A 19,019-nucleotide genomic window follows, 5' to 3' on the forward strand; every position below is an offset into this window, starting at 1 on the left:
CACAAATGGAGTCAGTCTTGTTACCCTCACTAGATAAGTTCGGGCTGGCGCACGATGCCCTCAGAGAAAGAATCTTTCCAGAGATTTTCAAAACTAACAAAGAAGAACTAAAGCCCTGATCACAGATCAAGATACAAAAATTGAATGCAAAATAGAATCATTGGTCAACCAAGCGTATAAACCTCTTTTGATCTAGCAAAAGTGGATAGGACTAAAGAATAGCAGCTAATCTCCAAGCTGGAACTCCTTCTTGAGTTTTCCAAGATCAGCTGGGCCTAAAGTCAAGTTCCTTTTCTCCCTTCCACAAAAAAAGACAGAGAAGTTCTATATGTTAATACACAAAAAATCATACCTACCAGACACAGAAGAAAGCATCAAAATGGTGATCCACCAGGAAAGCACATTGACTCGATCACACACACCCTTTTCTGAGTACCTTTCTCCAATTTGCACAATAAAAAATTTGTCTAGGGCTGCTGTTTATACAATTTCAAGCTCAGGGAACAAAATGAAAGAAAACTTAGTCTAAAGCCGACTAGAGGAATAGATCAATCGAAGAATTGGCTTGGAAAGAGAAATCGCTCACTGAAGCAACAACAAAATTCCTTCCTTCAGGAATGGACAAGAACTCAAACAAAAGAAGCAACTGGACCTGATACGACTTTGACCGCTCTTAGGTCCGAATCGAATGGAAGACTAGGGGACTCAGTCAAAGACTACTTCCTCTACTTCTCGGTAGGATTCAATATAGGGTAAAGGAGGGGGAGTTATGCTTACAAGAGAAAGTTGGCCCTAAACAAAGAAAAGGAACTTAGCCGACATCGACCACTCTTAGGAAACTAGGCTGGATAGACTGCGGGGCTACTTAATCAGACAACCAGACTGCCTATCCAGACCAGATTACCATACTCACTAAGAGACTTGCTTGCTTCCAAGACTTTACTGCTACCTTACCGCAGTAGGACGAGAGGGAAATGCCCCTTCTTCAAGGTTAAGCTACCTTACCTTAGTCAACTAAGCAAGTGAGACGGGTAGACCACCCGGAAGGAAAGTTGTTTGTTGTTCTGTTTTGGTATGCGGTATTGTCCAAGTCTTTGATTACTTGACTCGACGTACCTACCCTCGTAATTGATAGATAGAAACCTTTGGGAAAAGAAAACCCTATTCTGTTTAGTTTTCTTACTAGTTCTAAAAGTGATCGTAAAGTTCCCCGCTATCGAGTGTGATAAAGCCAAGTTTTCAAGCAGCCAAGAGCAAGTTTGATTGGATGTGCCAGTAGGCTTCCTAACGTTCTATAATCAACTTAAGCTATCACGAAAAGATAGGCTAAAGGAAGATTNATACCAGCTTCTTCTATAGATGAGATAACTGTAGCAGATTTAATAGCAAGGGATATTCACCCAGCAGCTTAAGCAGCAGATTCTATTCTGGGCATGAATGTGCAACTTAAAGACTCGCAAGTTTTTTTTCCTCTACTTCGCACCGTGGTAGCCTCTAACTCTAAAGCGTTAGTATATATAAAGTGCGCTTTTGGCCTTAGCTGCAAGTACCTTCTACTCCTTGGCATTCACGGATTGGTTATGTAGCAATGCTTCTTGTAAGGATATGAAGTTTGGTTTTGATTGCTAGTGACGTACGACCTTCTGTGCGATAGCATGAAAGATTTTGGTTTTGAGTGAAGGAGACTGATTCTCCCTCATGATTCTAATCGGAGGATTGCTAATGATGTTTAAATTGCTATCTCTGCTTTCTATTCGAAGAAAACTGAGCAAAGTATGAAGGTAAACAAGTTTCTTGCTTGGGAATTGACTTCCGGTTAAAATTCATAGTGGTGGTGCTTCCAAGAGGAACCAAGACTTTCATGGTGCTACAACAGGACATTCTGGTAAGTCGGGTGTTAAAATGTCATCACTAGCCCAATAGGATTAAGCCCAACCATTGTATGAGTAATTATATTTATGATTTAGGATTTTAGGAATAAATGTAGGAAAATGATTTAGGGATTTTAGGAATAAAGTTACGAAAATGATTTAGGTATTTTAGAAAAAACATGGAGAAATTTTAGGAATAGATTGACTACCATCTAGTATAAATACCCCTCCACTCTACCTAGTTCATCATCCCAAGAAATAACAAGCAACACAAAGTAGTGGTTTCTACAAAGTGTCTTGTACTATCTTCTCGATTGGTCTTAATAAAGTGTGCGAGTGTTTCCCACAGAGAGTTGTGTTCAACAATCTGGTATCAGAGCGAGGTTAGTGTCAGTTATCTGATCTCTTGGAATTCTTAGTATGCTTTGTGGTTGCAGCTCTGTCTGATCTTCCATATCAGAAACGATTTCTTGAGATTAGTTGTGAGTGCGTTTCTTTTGTGTCGTGAGTAGTCTGTGACTCTGCAAATCTTGTGTCGAAAGAGCTTGTTTGGTATTACTGAGGTATAGCCAACACGATGGGTGATTTCTAAATCGTTGGAGGAATCAAGAAACTCAACAACAACAACTACAACACGTGGGCAACATGCATGGTGTCCTATTTACAAGGACATGATCTTTGGGAGATCATTGGCGGGTGCGAAAGTACGCTGCCAGAGGATGATTCTTACGGCGCCTTGTGCAAATGGTGAATCAAAGCAGGCAAAGTAGTGTTTGCCTTGAAGACCACAATCAGAGAAGAGAGGTTAGAGCATATTTGGGATGATAAGACACCGAAAGAAGCATGTGACACGTTCATGATATTGTTCTCAAAGAAGAATGATACGAGGCTACAACTTCTGGAGAATGAGTTGTTGTCAATTTTACAACGTGACATGACGATTGCTCAGTACTTCCACAAGGTCAAGTCGATCTGTCGGGAGATTACTGAACAAGACCCAAAGTTCGCCATTGTAGAATCTCAAATGAAGAGGATTATAATCCACGGATTGCGACCAGAATATAGAAGCTTTATTATTGCTGTACAAAGATGGCCCACTCAACCATCACTTGTAGAGTTCGAAAATTTGTTAGCCAGCCAAGAAGCCATGGCTAAACAAATAGGAGGCATCACATTGAAGGGTGAAGAAGAAGCACTCTACACAAGTGAAAGCCAGAGCAATAATAGGCCATCTACAAAACGCGGATACAATGGTGACAAAAGAAGAAGTCCCCAAGGAACTGTACAACCAGGGAGAGCTCAGAAGAACGATACTAATAACTCTCAAGGGAAAAGATTTGAGGGCATTTGCTACAATTGCGGGAAGAAGGGCCACATGTCCAGAGATTGTTGGTCCAATAAAAAATCTATCCAAAGCAATGTGGCATCCTCCAACATGGAGATGGGGGAGGAATGGGATGCAGAGGTACTGTATGCTATAGAAGAAGATGAGCTAGCACTCATGGCGATATGGGAGACCATATCAATTATGAGAATGATTGGATCATTGATTCAGGATACTCAAACCACATGATTGACGATCAAAGTGGTGCAATGGAAGAGGGGTGGCCCTCAGAGAAGGAAGTATTACCAAGCCTTGAGCAAATTGAAGAAATTTTTCTACAGAACACGGGGGAGGAAACTGAAAAAATTCTTCTACAGAACACGGAGGAGCAAACTGACGAGATTCTTCCACAGAAGATGGGGGAGCAAACTGTACACATTTTCTTAAGTGCTGATGTGCCTGAAGATTCAAGTGACACTAGTGTTGGTGAGCAAGAAGTGACAAAACCAAGCGAACCTAGTGAAAATGAAATAACACCTCAACAGCTTGGACATTCAGAAATAATCCTAAAGCCAAATTCAGAGTATGCCAACGCAGTAGAAGATGAAGTTAATGAGCCGGAGACATATGAAGAAGCATAAAAAAACTCAACTTGGCAGAAAGCGATGGGGGAAGAAATTATAGCCCTAGAGCATAATCAAACTTGGGAACTACTGCCAAGATTAGAAGATGTTAAACCCATCTCTTTCAAGTGGGTCTACAAAATAAAGCGTTGACCTGATGGATCAATCGAAAGATACAAGACTCAACCGGTAGCTCGAGGGTTTTGTCAACAATATGGACTAGACTATGATGAAATGTTTAGTCCAGTGGCGAAGATGACTATTGTACAGGTTCCTCCAGCACTTTTTAATAAAGATTGGAAATTTTGGCAGATGGATATGAAGGAATATTTTCTTGCATGGAGAGTTGGATTAGGAGATCTACATGAACCAACCAAATGGATTCGAAAATGAAGTTGGTGTCATTAGTCAGTATATGCGAAGTCTAAAGAAGCCTCATTTGGATGCGGCCCGACGGACCTTGAGATATGTCAAACAATATCACAATACTTGAAGGTCAAGCACCGGGTATGTGTTCAATCTTGGTTCGAGAACAATTTCTTGGTGTAACAAAAGACAACCAACAATATCATTGTCAACTAAAGAAGCAGAGTACATAACAGCAGCTGGAACAGCTCAGAAAAGTACATTGCTGAAACTCTTGATGGAAGATTGGCACCAGAAAATTGACTATCCAATACCAATTCATTGCGACAACCAATCTGTGATTCGCCTAGCAGAAAATTCGATGTTTCATGCTAGAACAAAGTATGTGGAGGTACACTACCATTTCATTAGAGAGAGTCTTGAAGGAAGAAATCGAGATGCAGTAGGTCAAGACAGATGATCAAATGGCAAACTTGTTTACAATAGGGTTGAATACCGGCAAACATGAGAGTTTTCACTGTCAGCTCAACATGGTGCAACGAATGAGGACTAGTGCTGAGGGGGAGTGTTAAAATGTCATCACTAGCCCAATAGGATTAAGCCCAACCATTGTATGAGTAATTATATTTATGATTTAGGATTTTAGGAATAAATGTAGGAAAATGATTTAGGTATTTTAGGAATAAATTTAGGAAAATGATTTAGGTATTTTAGGAAAAACATGGAGAAATTTTAGGAATAGATTGACTACCATCTAGTATAAATACCCCTCCACTCTACCTAGTTCATCATCCCAAGAAATACCAAGCAACACCAATTAGTCGTTTCTACAAAATGTCTTGTACTCTCTTCTCGATTGGTCTTAATNGAGTCTTGAAGGAAGAAATCGAGATGCAGTAGGTCAAGACAGATGATCAAATGGCAAACTTGTTTACAATAGGGTTGAATACCGGCAAACATGAGAGTTTTCACTGTCAGCTCAACATGGTGCAACGAATGAGGACTAGTGCTGAGGGGGAGTGTTAAAATGTCATCACTAGCCCAATAGGATTAAGCCCAACCATTGTATGAGTAATTATATTTATGATTTAGGATTTTAGGAATAAATGTAGGAAAATGATTTAGGTATTTTAGGAATAAATTTAGGAAAATGATTTAGGTATTTTAGGAAAAACATGGAGAAATTTTAGGAATAGATTGACTACCATCTAGTATAAATACCCCTCCACTCTACCTAGTTCATCATCCCAAGAAATACCAAGCAACACCAATTAGTCGTTTCTACAAAATGTCTTGTACTCTCTTCTCGATTGGTCTTAATAAAGTGTGCGAGTGTTTCCCACAGAGAGTTGTGTTCAACATCGGGTGCTGGTGGTTTCTCCAAGACTGTTCAGGAACATAGATTCGTGGATATACCTGCAAAATGGCTTTCTCTACGAGCCTACAAGCTTAGCTTTGGTTTAGCTTCCAACTAAGACTTAGGGAGTTCTTTCCCCGAAATTGAGTGAACGATCTCATAGCCCTCCACCCGTAGCCCATAAAAGCGCTTATTTATATAAAATGTGTACGATACCCCTTTCAAGCTCAAGCTTCTCGGGCTAACTTCTCAAGTAGAGTTCTTCCACAAGCAAATCTATATATCCTCCTTCTATCTGTTCATAAAAATCAATATCTGTCCGATTGCGCTGTGGATTCAAAAAAGATTGAAAAAGACACTTTTCTTTTTAAAGAAGTAAAATCAAAACACGGTGTGGAAGCAAGGGTAAGTGAAATCCAAAAATAGAGGAGATATGGTAGGCGATCGGTAAGTCAATGTTCTTACTTTTCTAGTCTAGACACTGGAATGGCAGACCTGCGACTAGTAAAGCCGCTGGAGAAGTGTTTGAGGCAGAAGGTATCCATTGATGCACCTTTAGTTTAGCATCTACTTTTTTGCTTTGACGGCTTAGCACGAAGATGCTTACGAGACGCTACTCGAAAAATAACTGCTATAGGCGGCCAGAGTTGAGAAGGTTTAGGCGGCAAGCACACAGTCGAGAAAGTAGATCCGGCCAGGGTTACCCTGCACTTGCAAGACGGATCGAAGGAGGAAGCCAAGACGCCAAGTTCAGATTCCAGTGGAGATTCAGACCATCAGACAACGATTCTAAGGAGGAAGGACACAATACAAGAGAGAGATGGAGTTGTCTGGTTGCAACATGACTTGGGAAACGTTTTTTGATGAGCAGCTCTACAAGGGTACGAGAAAGACTATATAAAGACTATGAAGTGCTGTAAGAACACTGAAGGCAAGTCATCGATAGTTGACGACGGTGGACCTAGGGAGGAGCACTTTACTTTAAGGCGTGCCCCAGCATTACCAACATATAGTCTTTATCAAAGAAATTCTTGGAGCCGGCGTATAAGGTGCAAAATGACAGATGGCATTACCAAGAACCAGAGATGGTGTTACTGAACCTTGGCACCGCTTTTTATATTCAATCTTGCGGTATAGTCCTTCAGAGGTATTCTTAGTGAAAGGACGATTAACCTCCCTTTACCTTTTCCGATCTCACTTAATCACTTTGGCATTCCTAGGTGTATTCTTTCTTTTCATCGTAATAAGTAGGAAGGGCGAAAGGATCAACTGGTTCACTTTTCTCTTTTTTATCTTTGTTTTTGTTAATAAAGTGGATTCTTCTTAATCTTAGAAAGAAATTTACGATTCTATCGTTCAGAGGCCGTCCTTTGTCCCTGAAGATCTATTTAACGATCTCATACAGGTATGTCTAGATTTGGTTGAAAGGTATGTCCCTGGGCTCTTAAGATTCCTTATGAATCTTGGACTGGACTTCGGTGTCTACCGAAATGGTCATCGTCACTTGTTGAGGTTTCGGCATTCGGCGTATCGGGAGCTAAGAAAAATCCCTTTCACCTGGAGCTCTTCCATCTCTCTGTAGGATAAGGCTTCTTTGTTTGGCTGATGGTAACAGACCGAGCCGAGTAAAAACTCTAGACTATGACCATTTTCAGCCAATGCAAAGAGTGGGGCTCTCAATACATTCTACATTTGTTTTGTTATTTTTCTTTTCCTAGGGGGTTAGTTCCCTTTCTCAATTATGACGTACTAGGTTAGGTTGCCATCTAGGTCTCGGTCGGGGGTGACTTCAAAATTTTGGTAACATTCTTCCCTTTCCTCCATTCACGATCCTTGCTGCTGAATTAATCCCCCATGTGTCGGGACCTAAACCGTGGTGGTGCTCTTCTACAACTTCTTCAATTACATAGATAACAGCTCCTCTCCCTTCGGTCTCATTGCTTCGCTCCTCTCCTTCTTTATTGAAAACAACTCTTTCACTCTGTCTTCGTCTTCTCTCCTCAACAATTCTAAATCATAAGAAAAAGAGAAAGACTCAACCAAAAACCTGAACCTCGGCTTCTTTCATCTCCCTTCTTTCACGAGGTAAAAGTAGCTCTTTTCTTTCCTCTCGCTTCTTTCACTCGGTAAATAGGATAATAGTCTTTCTCCTTCAAAATCAAGTGTTTCAAGTCAAGACTTGACCGAAAACAAAAACAAACTTTACAGGAAACAAAAGAATAAAAAATCATTCAAACATTGTAAACTATTTTTCTTACTTCTAAGGGTTACGAGAAGAGGGAAAGGTGCGAAGCAACCCGACTGTAAAGGAGAGGAATTATCATCATTTTGTTAGGTAGCTGAAAAAGAGTGAGTTTTCGCTTTCATTTCTCTTTTATTCTTTCACTCGGATTTCACTATCTCTTTTCTTGAGACTGTGGATATATATACTACACAGTGTTTCGTTCATTAAGTCATGTTTCAGTCAGGAAAGGGGAAACTGATTCGCTCCTGAACCTCTCTCTTCAAACACTGTAAACTCGGCTTCGCTCCTTCACTTTACAGGAGAAGAGGAGAGAATATGTGAGACTGTAAAGGAGAGTCCATTCATTAGCAGCTTTACCTATTTACCTTATTTATTAACCTGAACCTCGTAAACTAGGCTTCGATTACAATGATGTTGGTGTGCTTTTAGCTTCGGAACCTTTAAATCTATTCCCTGACTGGAACCTTTGACTCTACTCTATTCCCTTCCTCTTTTTCTTAGTGATAATCTAAGGGTGACTCGAAAAGGAAGCTATCAATTTATGCCTTTGGGTTACGAGAAGAGGGAAAGGTGCAAAGCAGCTTGACTATAAAGGAGAGGAATTATTATCATTTAGTTAGGGATGAGACTTCGTTTTTCTTTCATTTTCTTCTTCTTTTTTTTTTAATATTTCTTGTCTGTTTGTTTCACTCCTTCCTTCCCCTAGTTTGAGATTACCTAGTCGAGTCAATAAAATCTTCGTCAACTTAGTAAATAGGTTAAAGGTTCTTTCTCTCTCCAAATTCTTCTTCCCTTGCTCTCATATTCTTTCACTCACTGTAAACAAGGTGGCTTCGCTCCTCGCTTTAGTCCGTTTCTTCTTATTCTTTTTTGTCAGGTTTATTTAAGGAAGGAAAGACTAAAAGAGGATAGTAGGATTTAAGGAAGGAAAGACTCCTTATTAATTCGAGGAAATAGGGGTTTGGTTCTTTCTCCTTCACCTTTGAATCAATAGGTAAAGCTGCTGGGATTACCTCATTAACCTCGGTCTCAAAACTTTTCTTTCCATAACCTATTTTATTGGTCACGCTTCTTCAAGAATGGTTTTTCTTTCATTTCTTTCGTCTTTCTCTTTTGATTCCTTTCAGATTCTCGTCATAAAAGAAGAATTTGTCTCGTAATAAAATCATCATTCTCGTAAGAAGTAAGGTCAGGTTAATAAATAAGGTGGTTCAAAGATTTAGTAGCAACATTTTTGTTTGCTTCCTTTCTATCTTTCAAACGATTCTTCTTAAACTAGGGTTTCACTATTCTTTCATGAGGTAAAGCGTCTCGAATCAAAGTTTTCCCTTCAAAGACTGTAAACTCGGTAAACTCTTGAACCTTTACAGAATCAGAAGAAGATAATTAAATCAAAACGAACAAATACAGTTGAGTCAATTAAATCCTCTGTCTATTCTATTGGTCGAGTAGCTTCGCTCTGGAACCTTTATTTAACCTGACTTTCACCAAAGACCCTATTCCCTCTTTATTCTTTCACTCGGTAAATAGGCTTCACTACTTCTCTTTTTCTTCTCTTTCTCCTTATTCTGTTTCAGAAGGTTTAAGGAAGGATTAATTTGACTTTACTCGTTCACCTCTCTTTTCTTTTTCTAGGCTTTAAACAAATAGAATTTAACCTCTCTTTTCTTTTTCTAGGCTTTAAACAAATAGAATTTAACCTCTCTTTTCTTTTTCTAGGCTTTAAACAAATAGAATTTACAGGAGAGTAAAATAGATAGCTTGAGCTCGGTTCATAAGAATGAATCCTTCCCCTTATACCCTATTTTTCTTGATTGAACTGAAAATGGTGAGAGTCAGAAAAGAAGAATTTGGAGAGAGAGGAGATTCATCCAACTTAACTTCTCCTTATCCTGAACCTGAACCTTTACGGTCTCTTTTTCTTTCTTCTTTTTCTCCTTATTCTTGTTCATTTTTCTTTCCTGAACCTTTGACTCTATTACCTTCCTCTTTTTCTTTCATTTTCTTCTATTGAACTTCTATCTTCAATACCTTTTTTTCACTGGTAGAGATTGGGTTAGTGTGAAGTGAGCTGCTTCCCCTGGACCTCTATTCCCTGACCGAAACCTTATACTCTATTACCTTTCCTTATTTCACTCGGGTTTCACTATCTCATTTCTTTTAGGCTTTAGTCCGTTCTTTTTCATATTCTTCTTTTTTGGAAGGAAAGATATATGTTATACACATTCAAATCTAATGGACTTCTTTCAAGGTAAACAAGGTCTCTTTTCTTTCCTATCACTGGAGTTCGTTGACTCTTGGCAATTGAGAGGAAAACGTCAACAGAGAAAAAACGGCCGAAAGAAAACTTTTTCGAAGAAAAAAAAATAATGGAAAACAAAGGAGAGAATATTTGCCTGAAGACCCGATGATCTGATTTCTGATTCATTTGGTATATTTAAATAACAAAGTATCCTAAAAATAGAAAAGTAAACTCGACATGTACTTCCCATTTACTTCAATTGTGTGTGGGTTGAACGTAAAAATAATTACCTAACAAAAAATGGTTAACTAAAAATCAGATCATATTCACTCACAGTAGAACGAAATAGTTACCTAACAAAAAATGGTTAACTAAAAATCAGATCATATTCACTCACAGTAGGATTTATCTCGTATTCAATCCTGTCCCTGATTTAACATATTCTATTGTCTCTTTTCTTTCTTTTCTTTCTCTTGATTGGATCTTAATTGAGTTTTTCTTTCATTTTCTTCTACTTTTATGATTCTATTTTGCATTCTATTTTTGCATTCTATTTTTGCATCGAGGATATCCTCGTGTATTTGCTCTTAGATTGAACCATTGTTCCTCCTTTTCTATATGGCCTATATTTAGGTGGGAAGTACACACCGAATCTTGCATTAAACCAATGTTTATCGAAATTAACGTGTACGCGAATGCTCGCTTCCTTACTTCAGTCCAAGGATCCTCGATACATTGATCCCCTATCAGCTCATGATATTGTTTCAGTATGCTTTTGGTCAGAGTGATATATATCCTCCAGGCAACGAAGTTAGGGCTATCGAGTTGGGTTTCTTTACGCATTGTAGCTTTGTTGGGATCTTGGATGACGGTCGGGTCCACTTCGAGAATGGCTTGGGGTACCAGTGCCCAAAAAGAAAAAGCACCTACTACAAGGGACATGGTGAGCATAAGATCGAGGGAGCTCTTATAAGGCCAGTGAATAAGGTCTAAAACCCAATATGAAAACATATCTTCTAAACCTCGATCAGGTATTTCTTGAAAGATCCTTTTAGCTCGCGCTACACTAGGTAGACCCGCCAGAATACTTACTGATTTGAAGGGGTCGCTTTGGCTGACCCGAGGTTAAGAAATCCATAGGCCAAGGTTGTATATGTTTCCACTATCTCCTCAAGGAAGATTTTTTAGACCAACTCGTTCATGATCGAATAAGATAGTTGTCGTCCTTTTGAATTTCCCACGTTTTAGTGGACCTGCTTTAATACATTTAAGGTTGTTCATTCTTTGCTTACACAAGAAGAAGAGGAAACCCACTCTCTTCTTTCTTCTTTTTTAGAACCAAATCCTTGAAGACATAATAACAATTATGTTATGAAACTAGTTCCTTGAGAATTTTGTTGATCTCGTTAGACACAAATTGTCAGCCCAACCAAAATAGATGGGGCTTGGTATAGCCACAGTTCGGTTCCCAGGTTAGAGTATTCTTTATTATCTGCCTACTCAAATCATAACTCAACAAGTAGATTCTCTTCCGCTTATCGGCCGGCCGGCTTTCATTGTTGTAACCTTTGCATTTCCTGCCAAGTCTCCATGTGGGCCCTCTTGGAAACCTGCGACCTTGGAAATTAGAGAATCCCGCTCCTGTGTCGTGGGACTTGTAGCTCGGCAGTCTACCGGGTGGATTTTTTATCCTTGCAGTTTCGAGTGTCTTGTTGGATAATAGCGGCCCATAGGCGCAAGATGTACCTTGTGTGTGGGGGGCGGCGGTCCCCTGGACATAGTCCTTTGAGGCAGTGGCCGTTTAGTCCATGGTCGATTAGATGGTCGGTGCAAGGCCAGAAATTTGAACACATTGATTCCGCTCGTTCCCGTCCTTCGCTTTCGGGCCTGTCCCTCGGTGTGGTCAGTACTCCATACTGTGGGGCAGCGAAGCTTACACTTGTTCACTAATTATGACGGTTCGCCAGGGCCTCTTTCCTCCTCTCTTTTCTGCTCACTCGTAGGGTCCGTACCCCCACAAAGGTGGAGGGAGTCGACTGAACATCTCAGCCATTGGCGGGAATTTCGCCCGCATCCGATCCCCAATTCTTGTTCACCCCCGATGATCGTGTTGGGTGAATTGTGCCCTCGTACGAGCGTGTCGGGTGAGCAAGAGCCGCTTCGTCACAGTACTGACTTATAGGCTAACGGGTCACACTTTGGCCAAGTATCCTACAAAGAGACTCCCGAGAGCCAGAAGGATTAAAGGAATGGCCATAGGAATGGGCGCATCATGGCATCTGANGGACCCCCACAAAGGGGGAGGGAGTCGACTGAACATCAGCCATTGGCGGGAATTTCGCCCACATTCGATCCCCAATTCTTGCTCACCACCGATAATCGTGTTGGGTGAATTGTGACCTCGTACAATCATGTCGGGTGAGCAAGAGCCGCTTCGTCACAGTACTGACTTATAGGCTAACAGGTCAGACTTTGGCCAAGTATCCAACAAAGAGACTCTTGAGAGCCAGAAGGATTAAAGGAATGGCCATAGGAATGGGCGCATCAGGACATCTTACGATGTCTCGCCCGAATGAACTAGTTGGTATTAGAAATGTTAGAAAAAGTGAACGAAAAGAGTAACAAGAGGTGAAAAGGATAGAGACACTTCCCAACCGGAAAGAAAAGTTCCCACTGATGGTATACTTAGTGTAAGCGAGCTCTAAGATCACATCTTTGGAATAAAATCCAGTTAGAAAAGGAAATCCAATTAGAGATAAGCTGCCCATGAACATCATGACATAGTTTAAAAGGGAACGAGGAGGCAAGCCTCCCCATCTTCCGCATATCTTGCTCATTCGACATGGCATGAATCACCGAACCTGCACTCAGGAATAGTAATACTTTGAAAAATGCGTGATTCATTAAGTGAAAGACGCTAACCGAATAGTTAGAGANACATAGTCCTTTCAAGCAGTGGCCGTTTAGTCCATGGTCCATTAGATGCTTCAAGGCCAGTCCGTCAGTGTGGTCAGTACTCCATACTATTGGGTAGCGAAGCTTACAGTTGTTCACTAGTTATGACGGTTCGTCAGGGCCTCTTTCCTCCTCCCTTTTCTGCTCACTCGTAGGGTCCGGACCCCCACAAAGGGGGAGGGAGTCGACTGAACATCAGCCATTGGCGGGAATTTCGCCCACATTCGATCCCCAATTCTTGCTCACCACCGATAATCGTGTTGGGTGAATTGTGACCTCGTACAATCATGTCGGGTGAGCAAGAGCCGCTTCGTCACAGTACTGACTTATAGGCTAACAGGTCAGACTTTGGCCAAGTATCCAACAAAGAGACTCTTGAGAGCCAGAAGGATTAAAGGAATGGCCATAGGAATGGGCGCATCAGGACATCTTACGATGTCTCGCCCGAATGAACTAGTTGGTATTAGAAATGTTAGAAAAAGTGAACGAAAAGAGTAACAAGAGGTGAAAAGGATAGAGACACTTCCCAACCGGAAAGAAAAGTTCCCACTGATGGTATACTTAGTGTAAGCGAGCTCTAAGATCACATCTTTGGAATAAAATCCAGTTAGAAAAGGAAATCCAATTAGAGATAAGCTGCCCATGAGCATCATGGCATAGGTCAAAGGGAACGAGGAGGCAAGCCCCCCCATCTTACGCATATCTTGCTCATCCGACATGGCATGAATGACCGAACCAGCACTCAGGAATAGTAATGCTTTGAAAAAGGCGTGATTCATTAAGTGAAAGACGCTAACCGAATAGTTAGAGATGCCGCAAGCAAAGATCATATAGCCTAATTGACTGCAAGTTGAATAAGCTATGACCCTCTTAAGATGGTTTTGTAATATCCAGTTGTTGCCGCAAGGAATGACGTCGTAGCTCCTGCAAAAGTAATAACAATCAAAGCCGTAAGTGGGTATTCAAATAAAGGGGAGCACCTTGCTATCATAAAAATGTCAGTTGTTACCATAGTAGCTGCATGAATTGAAGCGGATACTGGAGTGAGCCCCTCCATAGCATCGGGTGACCAAGTATGCAATCCTATCTGTGCGGATTTCCCAACAGCACCAATAAGAAGTAAAATACAAATGATTGTTATGACATTCAATCTCATATTGCAAGAAATCCAAGAATTTCTGGGGTCACTATTACGAGCAAAAATAGTTGAAAAGTCTACTGTTTGAAATAGAGTAAAATGACTCGAAATCCCAGGAACTAATCCAAAATCACCTACTCGATTGACGGGCATAGCTTTTATAGCTGCTTTATCTGCCTGAGGTGGTATAAACCAGAAATGAATTAACAAATATGAAGCAAGACCTACTCCTTCCCATCCCATAAATAATTGAAGAGAGTTATCTCCCGTCACCAACATTGGCATAAAAAAAAGTAAAAATGGATAAATAACACATAAATTGAGTAAAAATTGATAAATAACACATAAATTGAGGGCTATGCGGGTCCTCAGCATATATGAAATGGATAAAGATGGACCAAGCTACTTATGAATGTAACCACAATTAACATCACTACGGTTAGGCTATCGAACACAGAGTCAGAAGTGAACTACGAGTCAGACTAATTTGCAAATTGAGCTAGCTCCTCTTGCATGCAATGATGTGGTGATGAACCTCTCATTCTAATTCAGTGCTCTCCGAATCGTGCGGGAAGGTTTCCCATCACACGGCTCACCAACTTGATCTTCCGCGGGAACCGTATGTCCGAACAGGCCTGGAAAAAGAGGTACGATCTCGCTTTCCTTTGCCACTCAAGTGTATGTACGACATCTGCCGTGCTTAGGCCCCTTCTTCCCTTCCTTAATGAAAGAGTCCACCACCTACCTTAGTAGTCAAATCCCTTCCCTAATGAAAGAGTCCACCGCCTACCTTAGTAGTTAGTTCCTTTCCCTAATGAAAGAGTCCACCGCCTACCTTAGTAGTCAGTTCCCTTCCCTAATGAAAGAGTCCACCGCCTACCTTAGTAGTCAGTTCCCTTCCCTAATGAAAGAGTCCACCGCCTACCTTAGTAGTCAGTTCCCTTCCTTAATGAAAGAGTCCACCGCCTACCTTAGTAGTCAGTTCCCTTCCTTAATGAAAGAGTCCACCGCCTACCTTAGTAGTCAGTTCCCTTCCTTAATGAAAGAGTCCACCGCCTACCTTAGTAGTCAGTTCCCTTCCTTAATGAAAGAGTCCACCGCCTACCTTAGTAGTCAGTTCCCTTCCTTAATGAAAGAGTCCACCGCCTACCTTAGTAGTCAGTTCCCTTCCTTAATGAAAGAGTCCACCGCCTACCTTAGTAGTCAGTTCCCTTCCTTAATGAAAGAGTCCACCGCCTACCTTAGTAGTCAGTTCCCTTCCTTAATGAAAGAGTCCACCGCCTACCTTAGTAGTCAGTTCCCTTCCTTAATGAAAGAGTCCACCGCCTACCTTAGTAGTCAGTTCCCTTCCTTAATGAAAGAGTCCACCGCCTACCTTAGTAGTCAGTTCCCTTCCTTAATGAAAGAGTCCACCGCCTACCTTAGTAGTCAGTCTCAGCGTGCAGGCCTGCCTTTTGGTAGGTGATTCAGTGAAGAAAAGGTTGGATCAAGAAAAGGGGGAAGAAAAGGCTGGATCAAGAAAAGGGGGTACTACGAGCCCTCTGCCCCACACATCTAACCTGCTCACGTGGTTCACCGATTGGGTACTACGAGCCCTCTGCCCCACGCATCATCTTAGTAGGTGATTCAACGAAGAAAATGCTGGATCAAGAAAAGGGGGTACTACGAGCCCTCTGCCCCACGCATCTAACCTGCTCGCATGGTCACCAATTCCACCGACTAGAAAGAGTGAAAAAGTGATACAGAGGTGTGCTTAAAGTGGGGGTGTGCTGTCCCTATTGGGTTGGGCCCTTCCCCACAAGGCCCCACGCATAAGCGCCCTCTTGCTACCCGATTCAAAATGAACAATTATTGACTATCTCACATTGCTTAACATTCAATCCTAAAATTTCAGGTTGGTCCAAAAGATTTTTTCAACCCAACTCGAGTTCACTCCTAACTATCTAGTAGAAATGTAACCCATGTTACATGATTTTCTTATTGAAGAGGAGGAGGGTATTTCAAAACTTTAGAGGCTTATTAAGGAAGAAAACATTAGGGTTAATGGTTTATTTATTTAAAAAAATTAATATATGAATGTAAGAAATACATGAAGATCTTATAACTTAAAATATGAGAAGAATAACTTTATGAAAATGTACTTGCTTCACAATAATGCAAGGTTACCTTCTTCAAAAAGGAATTATTTCTTTATTATTATTTTTTTTTTAATTTGAATTTTTTAAAAGTATCTTTCCATAGTGAACCATCTATAGAATTAATTGTTATAATACTATGTCTAAAAAGTATTTATAAATTAATAAAGATCAACAAAGGGAAATTCTAAAAATCTAACTCTTTATTCATAAATAAAAAATAAAAAATAAAAAAAAGGCTAATCTGCCCTTCGAGCCTTAATTAAACAAAAACTAAGAGTTAGTTCTAACACTATTAGCCGTTAGTAATTTGTTCTTAAAAAAGAGTTAGTTCACCCAAGCACTTCTCATACTCCAAGCGCTTAGATAATCCACCGTGATAGACTCTGTTCCATTGTTGAACACATGCAAATGAGCATCCTCAAACACTGCCTTTGTTGGATATACCCTCGAAGTTATGCATGTTTTTCCTCCTCCTCCGAAGCTCTCTATCACCGAGTGATCAATCTACACAATAATACATAGTTTAGATTTGCCGATATGCTACGAGAACGCATTAGACTATGACTTTAACATACCAAGCTTCTTAATGGGAGTTTTTTACTCGACAAATCGATGTCAACAAAACCTGCAAATGTCGGCTTGTATAATCCATCTTTCAAAGAAGAGCTACACCAAAAGAGAGAAACAAGAGCTTTGTAAACATGAAAAAATAATTATAAGGTCCATTTGATAAGGGAATTGAAGCTACCTTCTTGCATCAGAGCACATAAGAACCACATGGTTAGTCTCAGCCTTGAAGATCCTAAAGAACACAGGAGTGAACTCCTCAAGGTTTTCTGAAGCTAGAGTCAGAAGCCCAAAGGGTCCGACACCACCTTGGGTCGTTGATCCCAACTGACTGCACACAGCTTGTGCGTCCACCCAGCTTGGATCAAATGTCTCCGCGTTATCCAAACTCGAAAAGCTAAAGATAACTTCAACATCGGCCTGTATAAAACACAAGAAACAATTTATCGAATGACACCAAATTTGTTTCTTAATCTTAAAGGTGCTTTCACATCTTCTTAACCCGCTACAAACCACAGTGTCGGGGATTTGGGTTAAGAGAGGGTTCGTTATAAATTTAATATACTGACCTGAGCCGCAGTAATTCCTTTGATCTCAACATTTTGTCCCTTAACCACCTTTTGATTTATCATCAAAACTATCTTCCGTCTCAACCTATTGAGCTCCATAATTGGCCATTGTAAGAGCTGCTTTCCATTGGGATCCAACCACACCGTCCTAGGAATCGCCTACAAAAAGGACAAAGAAAAGGTCGGCCCAAATACAAAATAGAGCAAATTCAATTAAAAATAGAACAAAACAGAGCAAAACAGAGCACATTGCATCTAAAACAGACCTGAATTCCAGCCCATCCCTTGGAAACATCATCCTGGACACTATCAGATTCATTAGCCCAACCCCACAAAACCCTTCTCTTCTTCATCGGATCATAGAACGACTTGGAAGCATAGAAGTTGCCATAGTCATACCTCAGCCCACTCCACCCATCCGCCGAGGTATTATCGGGAACATACTTGTCCGTCATCGGATAATACTTCCCCACCGTATAATACTCATATCTAGTCATCTCCAAGCTCACCTTCAACACATGTTTAACCCAATTTCCCGTCACCGACGTGTCCAAACCAAATCTACCGAAGTGGGAAACTGGGTAGAAATCAGGGCACTCCCACATTCCGGTATTCGGAACAGAATGTAAAGGCTGTTCCACCTTAGTCCAATTCAAAAAATCCTTGCTTCTATACAAATACGCCATTCCCGTCTGCTCGCTCCTGCTGCCAATGATGGTCTTCCAGTGACCGTTGAGGCTCAGCCACGCCGTCGACGGGTCCCGAAAGGCGCTACTATTGACCTCCGTACCCGGGTCAACAATCGGATTGTTATCCGGTTTGACCCACTCAGTTAGATGCGGATCAGAGAGGTTTGCTGGAATGGCGTAGTTTTGTACCTGTCGATTCTGGGAGTCGATTCCAGTGTATAAAATGACGGGCTTGAGGCCGGGGAGGACGGTGGCGGAGCCAGACCAACAGCCATTGATATCAAAGGGCTTTGAGGGGGAAAGCGCGGGTTTCAGTGACTTCCAATTGATAAGGTCTTTGGAAATTGAGTGAGCCCAGACAATGTTCCCCCAAACCGCGCCTTCGGGGTTGTATTGGTAGAAGAGATGGTAAATTCCCTTGAAATACATTGGGCCATTCGGGTCTGCATAAGATGACATGTTTATGGAGCCCATATCAAAATTATTATAAAAACAATGTGCACACGTGTAAAATGTAGAAATTATTACAAACCGTTCATCCAGTGACGGTGAGGTTGAAAGTGGAAACCGGTTCGATGGAGCTGCTTGATCTCAGTGTCGTTGCCGTTTTCGAGAGACTGTAATTTGGGATAGAATTTATGGAGAGCTTGGACGACGACGGGGCCATTGTCAACGAACAAAGAACAAAAGGAGAATTGAAGAAGAATAGCTAGGAGAGTGAAGAAATTCATTGTGGAAATTGGTTTGTTTAGTGGAGTTTGAAGTGAAGAAGAAATTAGAGTTTCATACTATTTATAGAGGAAGAAATATAAATTTAGTCTAAAAATAGTTCAAATTGGTTAACTTAATCTCAAACTTTCAACTTTCAACATATCTTATATTCAAAAATCTAAATTAATTTTAAAAAATAGTATTAATACCTTTAAATTTTATTA

At 40.8% G+C, this 19,019-nt stretch overlaps 1 protein-coding gene across 1 annotated transcript; it reads right to left on the reverse strand.

Moving 5' to 3' along the window:
- Window positions 1–16,457: 16,457 nt before the first annotated feature.
- Window positions 16,458–18,815, reverse strand: LOC111806577 (beta-fructofuranosidase, insoluble isoenzyme 1-like). Its single transcript, XM_023691948.1, has 6 exons — window positions 18,617–18,815; window positions 17,662–18,527; window positions 17,396–17,554; window positions 17,008–17,246; window positions 16,835–16,925; window positions 16,458–16,763 (listed from the first exon to the last, which is right to left on the reverse strand). The coding sequence occupies exons 1-6, from the start codon at window positions 18,813–18,815 to the stop codon at window positions 16,584–16,586; spliced, it is 1,734 nt and encodes a 577-aa protein (XP_023547716.1). The 3' UTR covers window positions 16,458–16,583.
- Window positions 18,816–19,019: the final 204 nt, after the last annotated feature.

This window comes from Cucurbita pepo, chromosome LG12 (assembly GCF_002806865.2).
Source record: "Cucurbita pepo subsp. pepo cultivar mu-cu-16 chromosome LG12, ASM280686v2, whole genome shotgun sequence".
In the NCBI taxonomy this organism is placed as follows: domain Eukaryota; kingdom Viridiplantae; phylum Streptophyta; class Magnoliopsida; order Cucurbitales; family Cucurbitaceae; genus Cucurbita; species Cucurbita pepo.

Excerpts from the sequence above, each read along its gene's own strand:
- LOC111806577 (XM_023691948.1), bottom strand. The coding sequence starts at position 18,815 with ATGAATTTCTTCACTCTCCTAGCTATTCTTCTTCAATTCTCCTTTTGT. Across the intron at positions 18,528-18,616 it reads TCACCGTCACTGGATGAACG|ACCCGAATGGCCCAATGTAT; the intron begins GTTTGTAATAAT and ends CATCTTATGCAG. Across the intron at positions 17,555-17,661 it reads AGGGATGGGCTGGAATTCAG|GCGATTCCTAGGACGGTGTG; the intron begins GTCTGTTTTAGA and ends TCCTTTTTGTAG.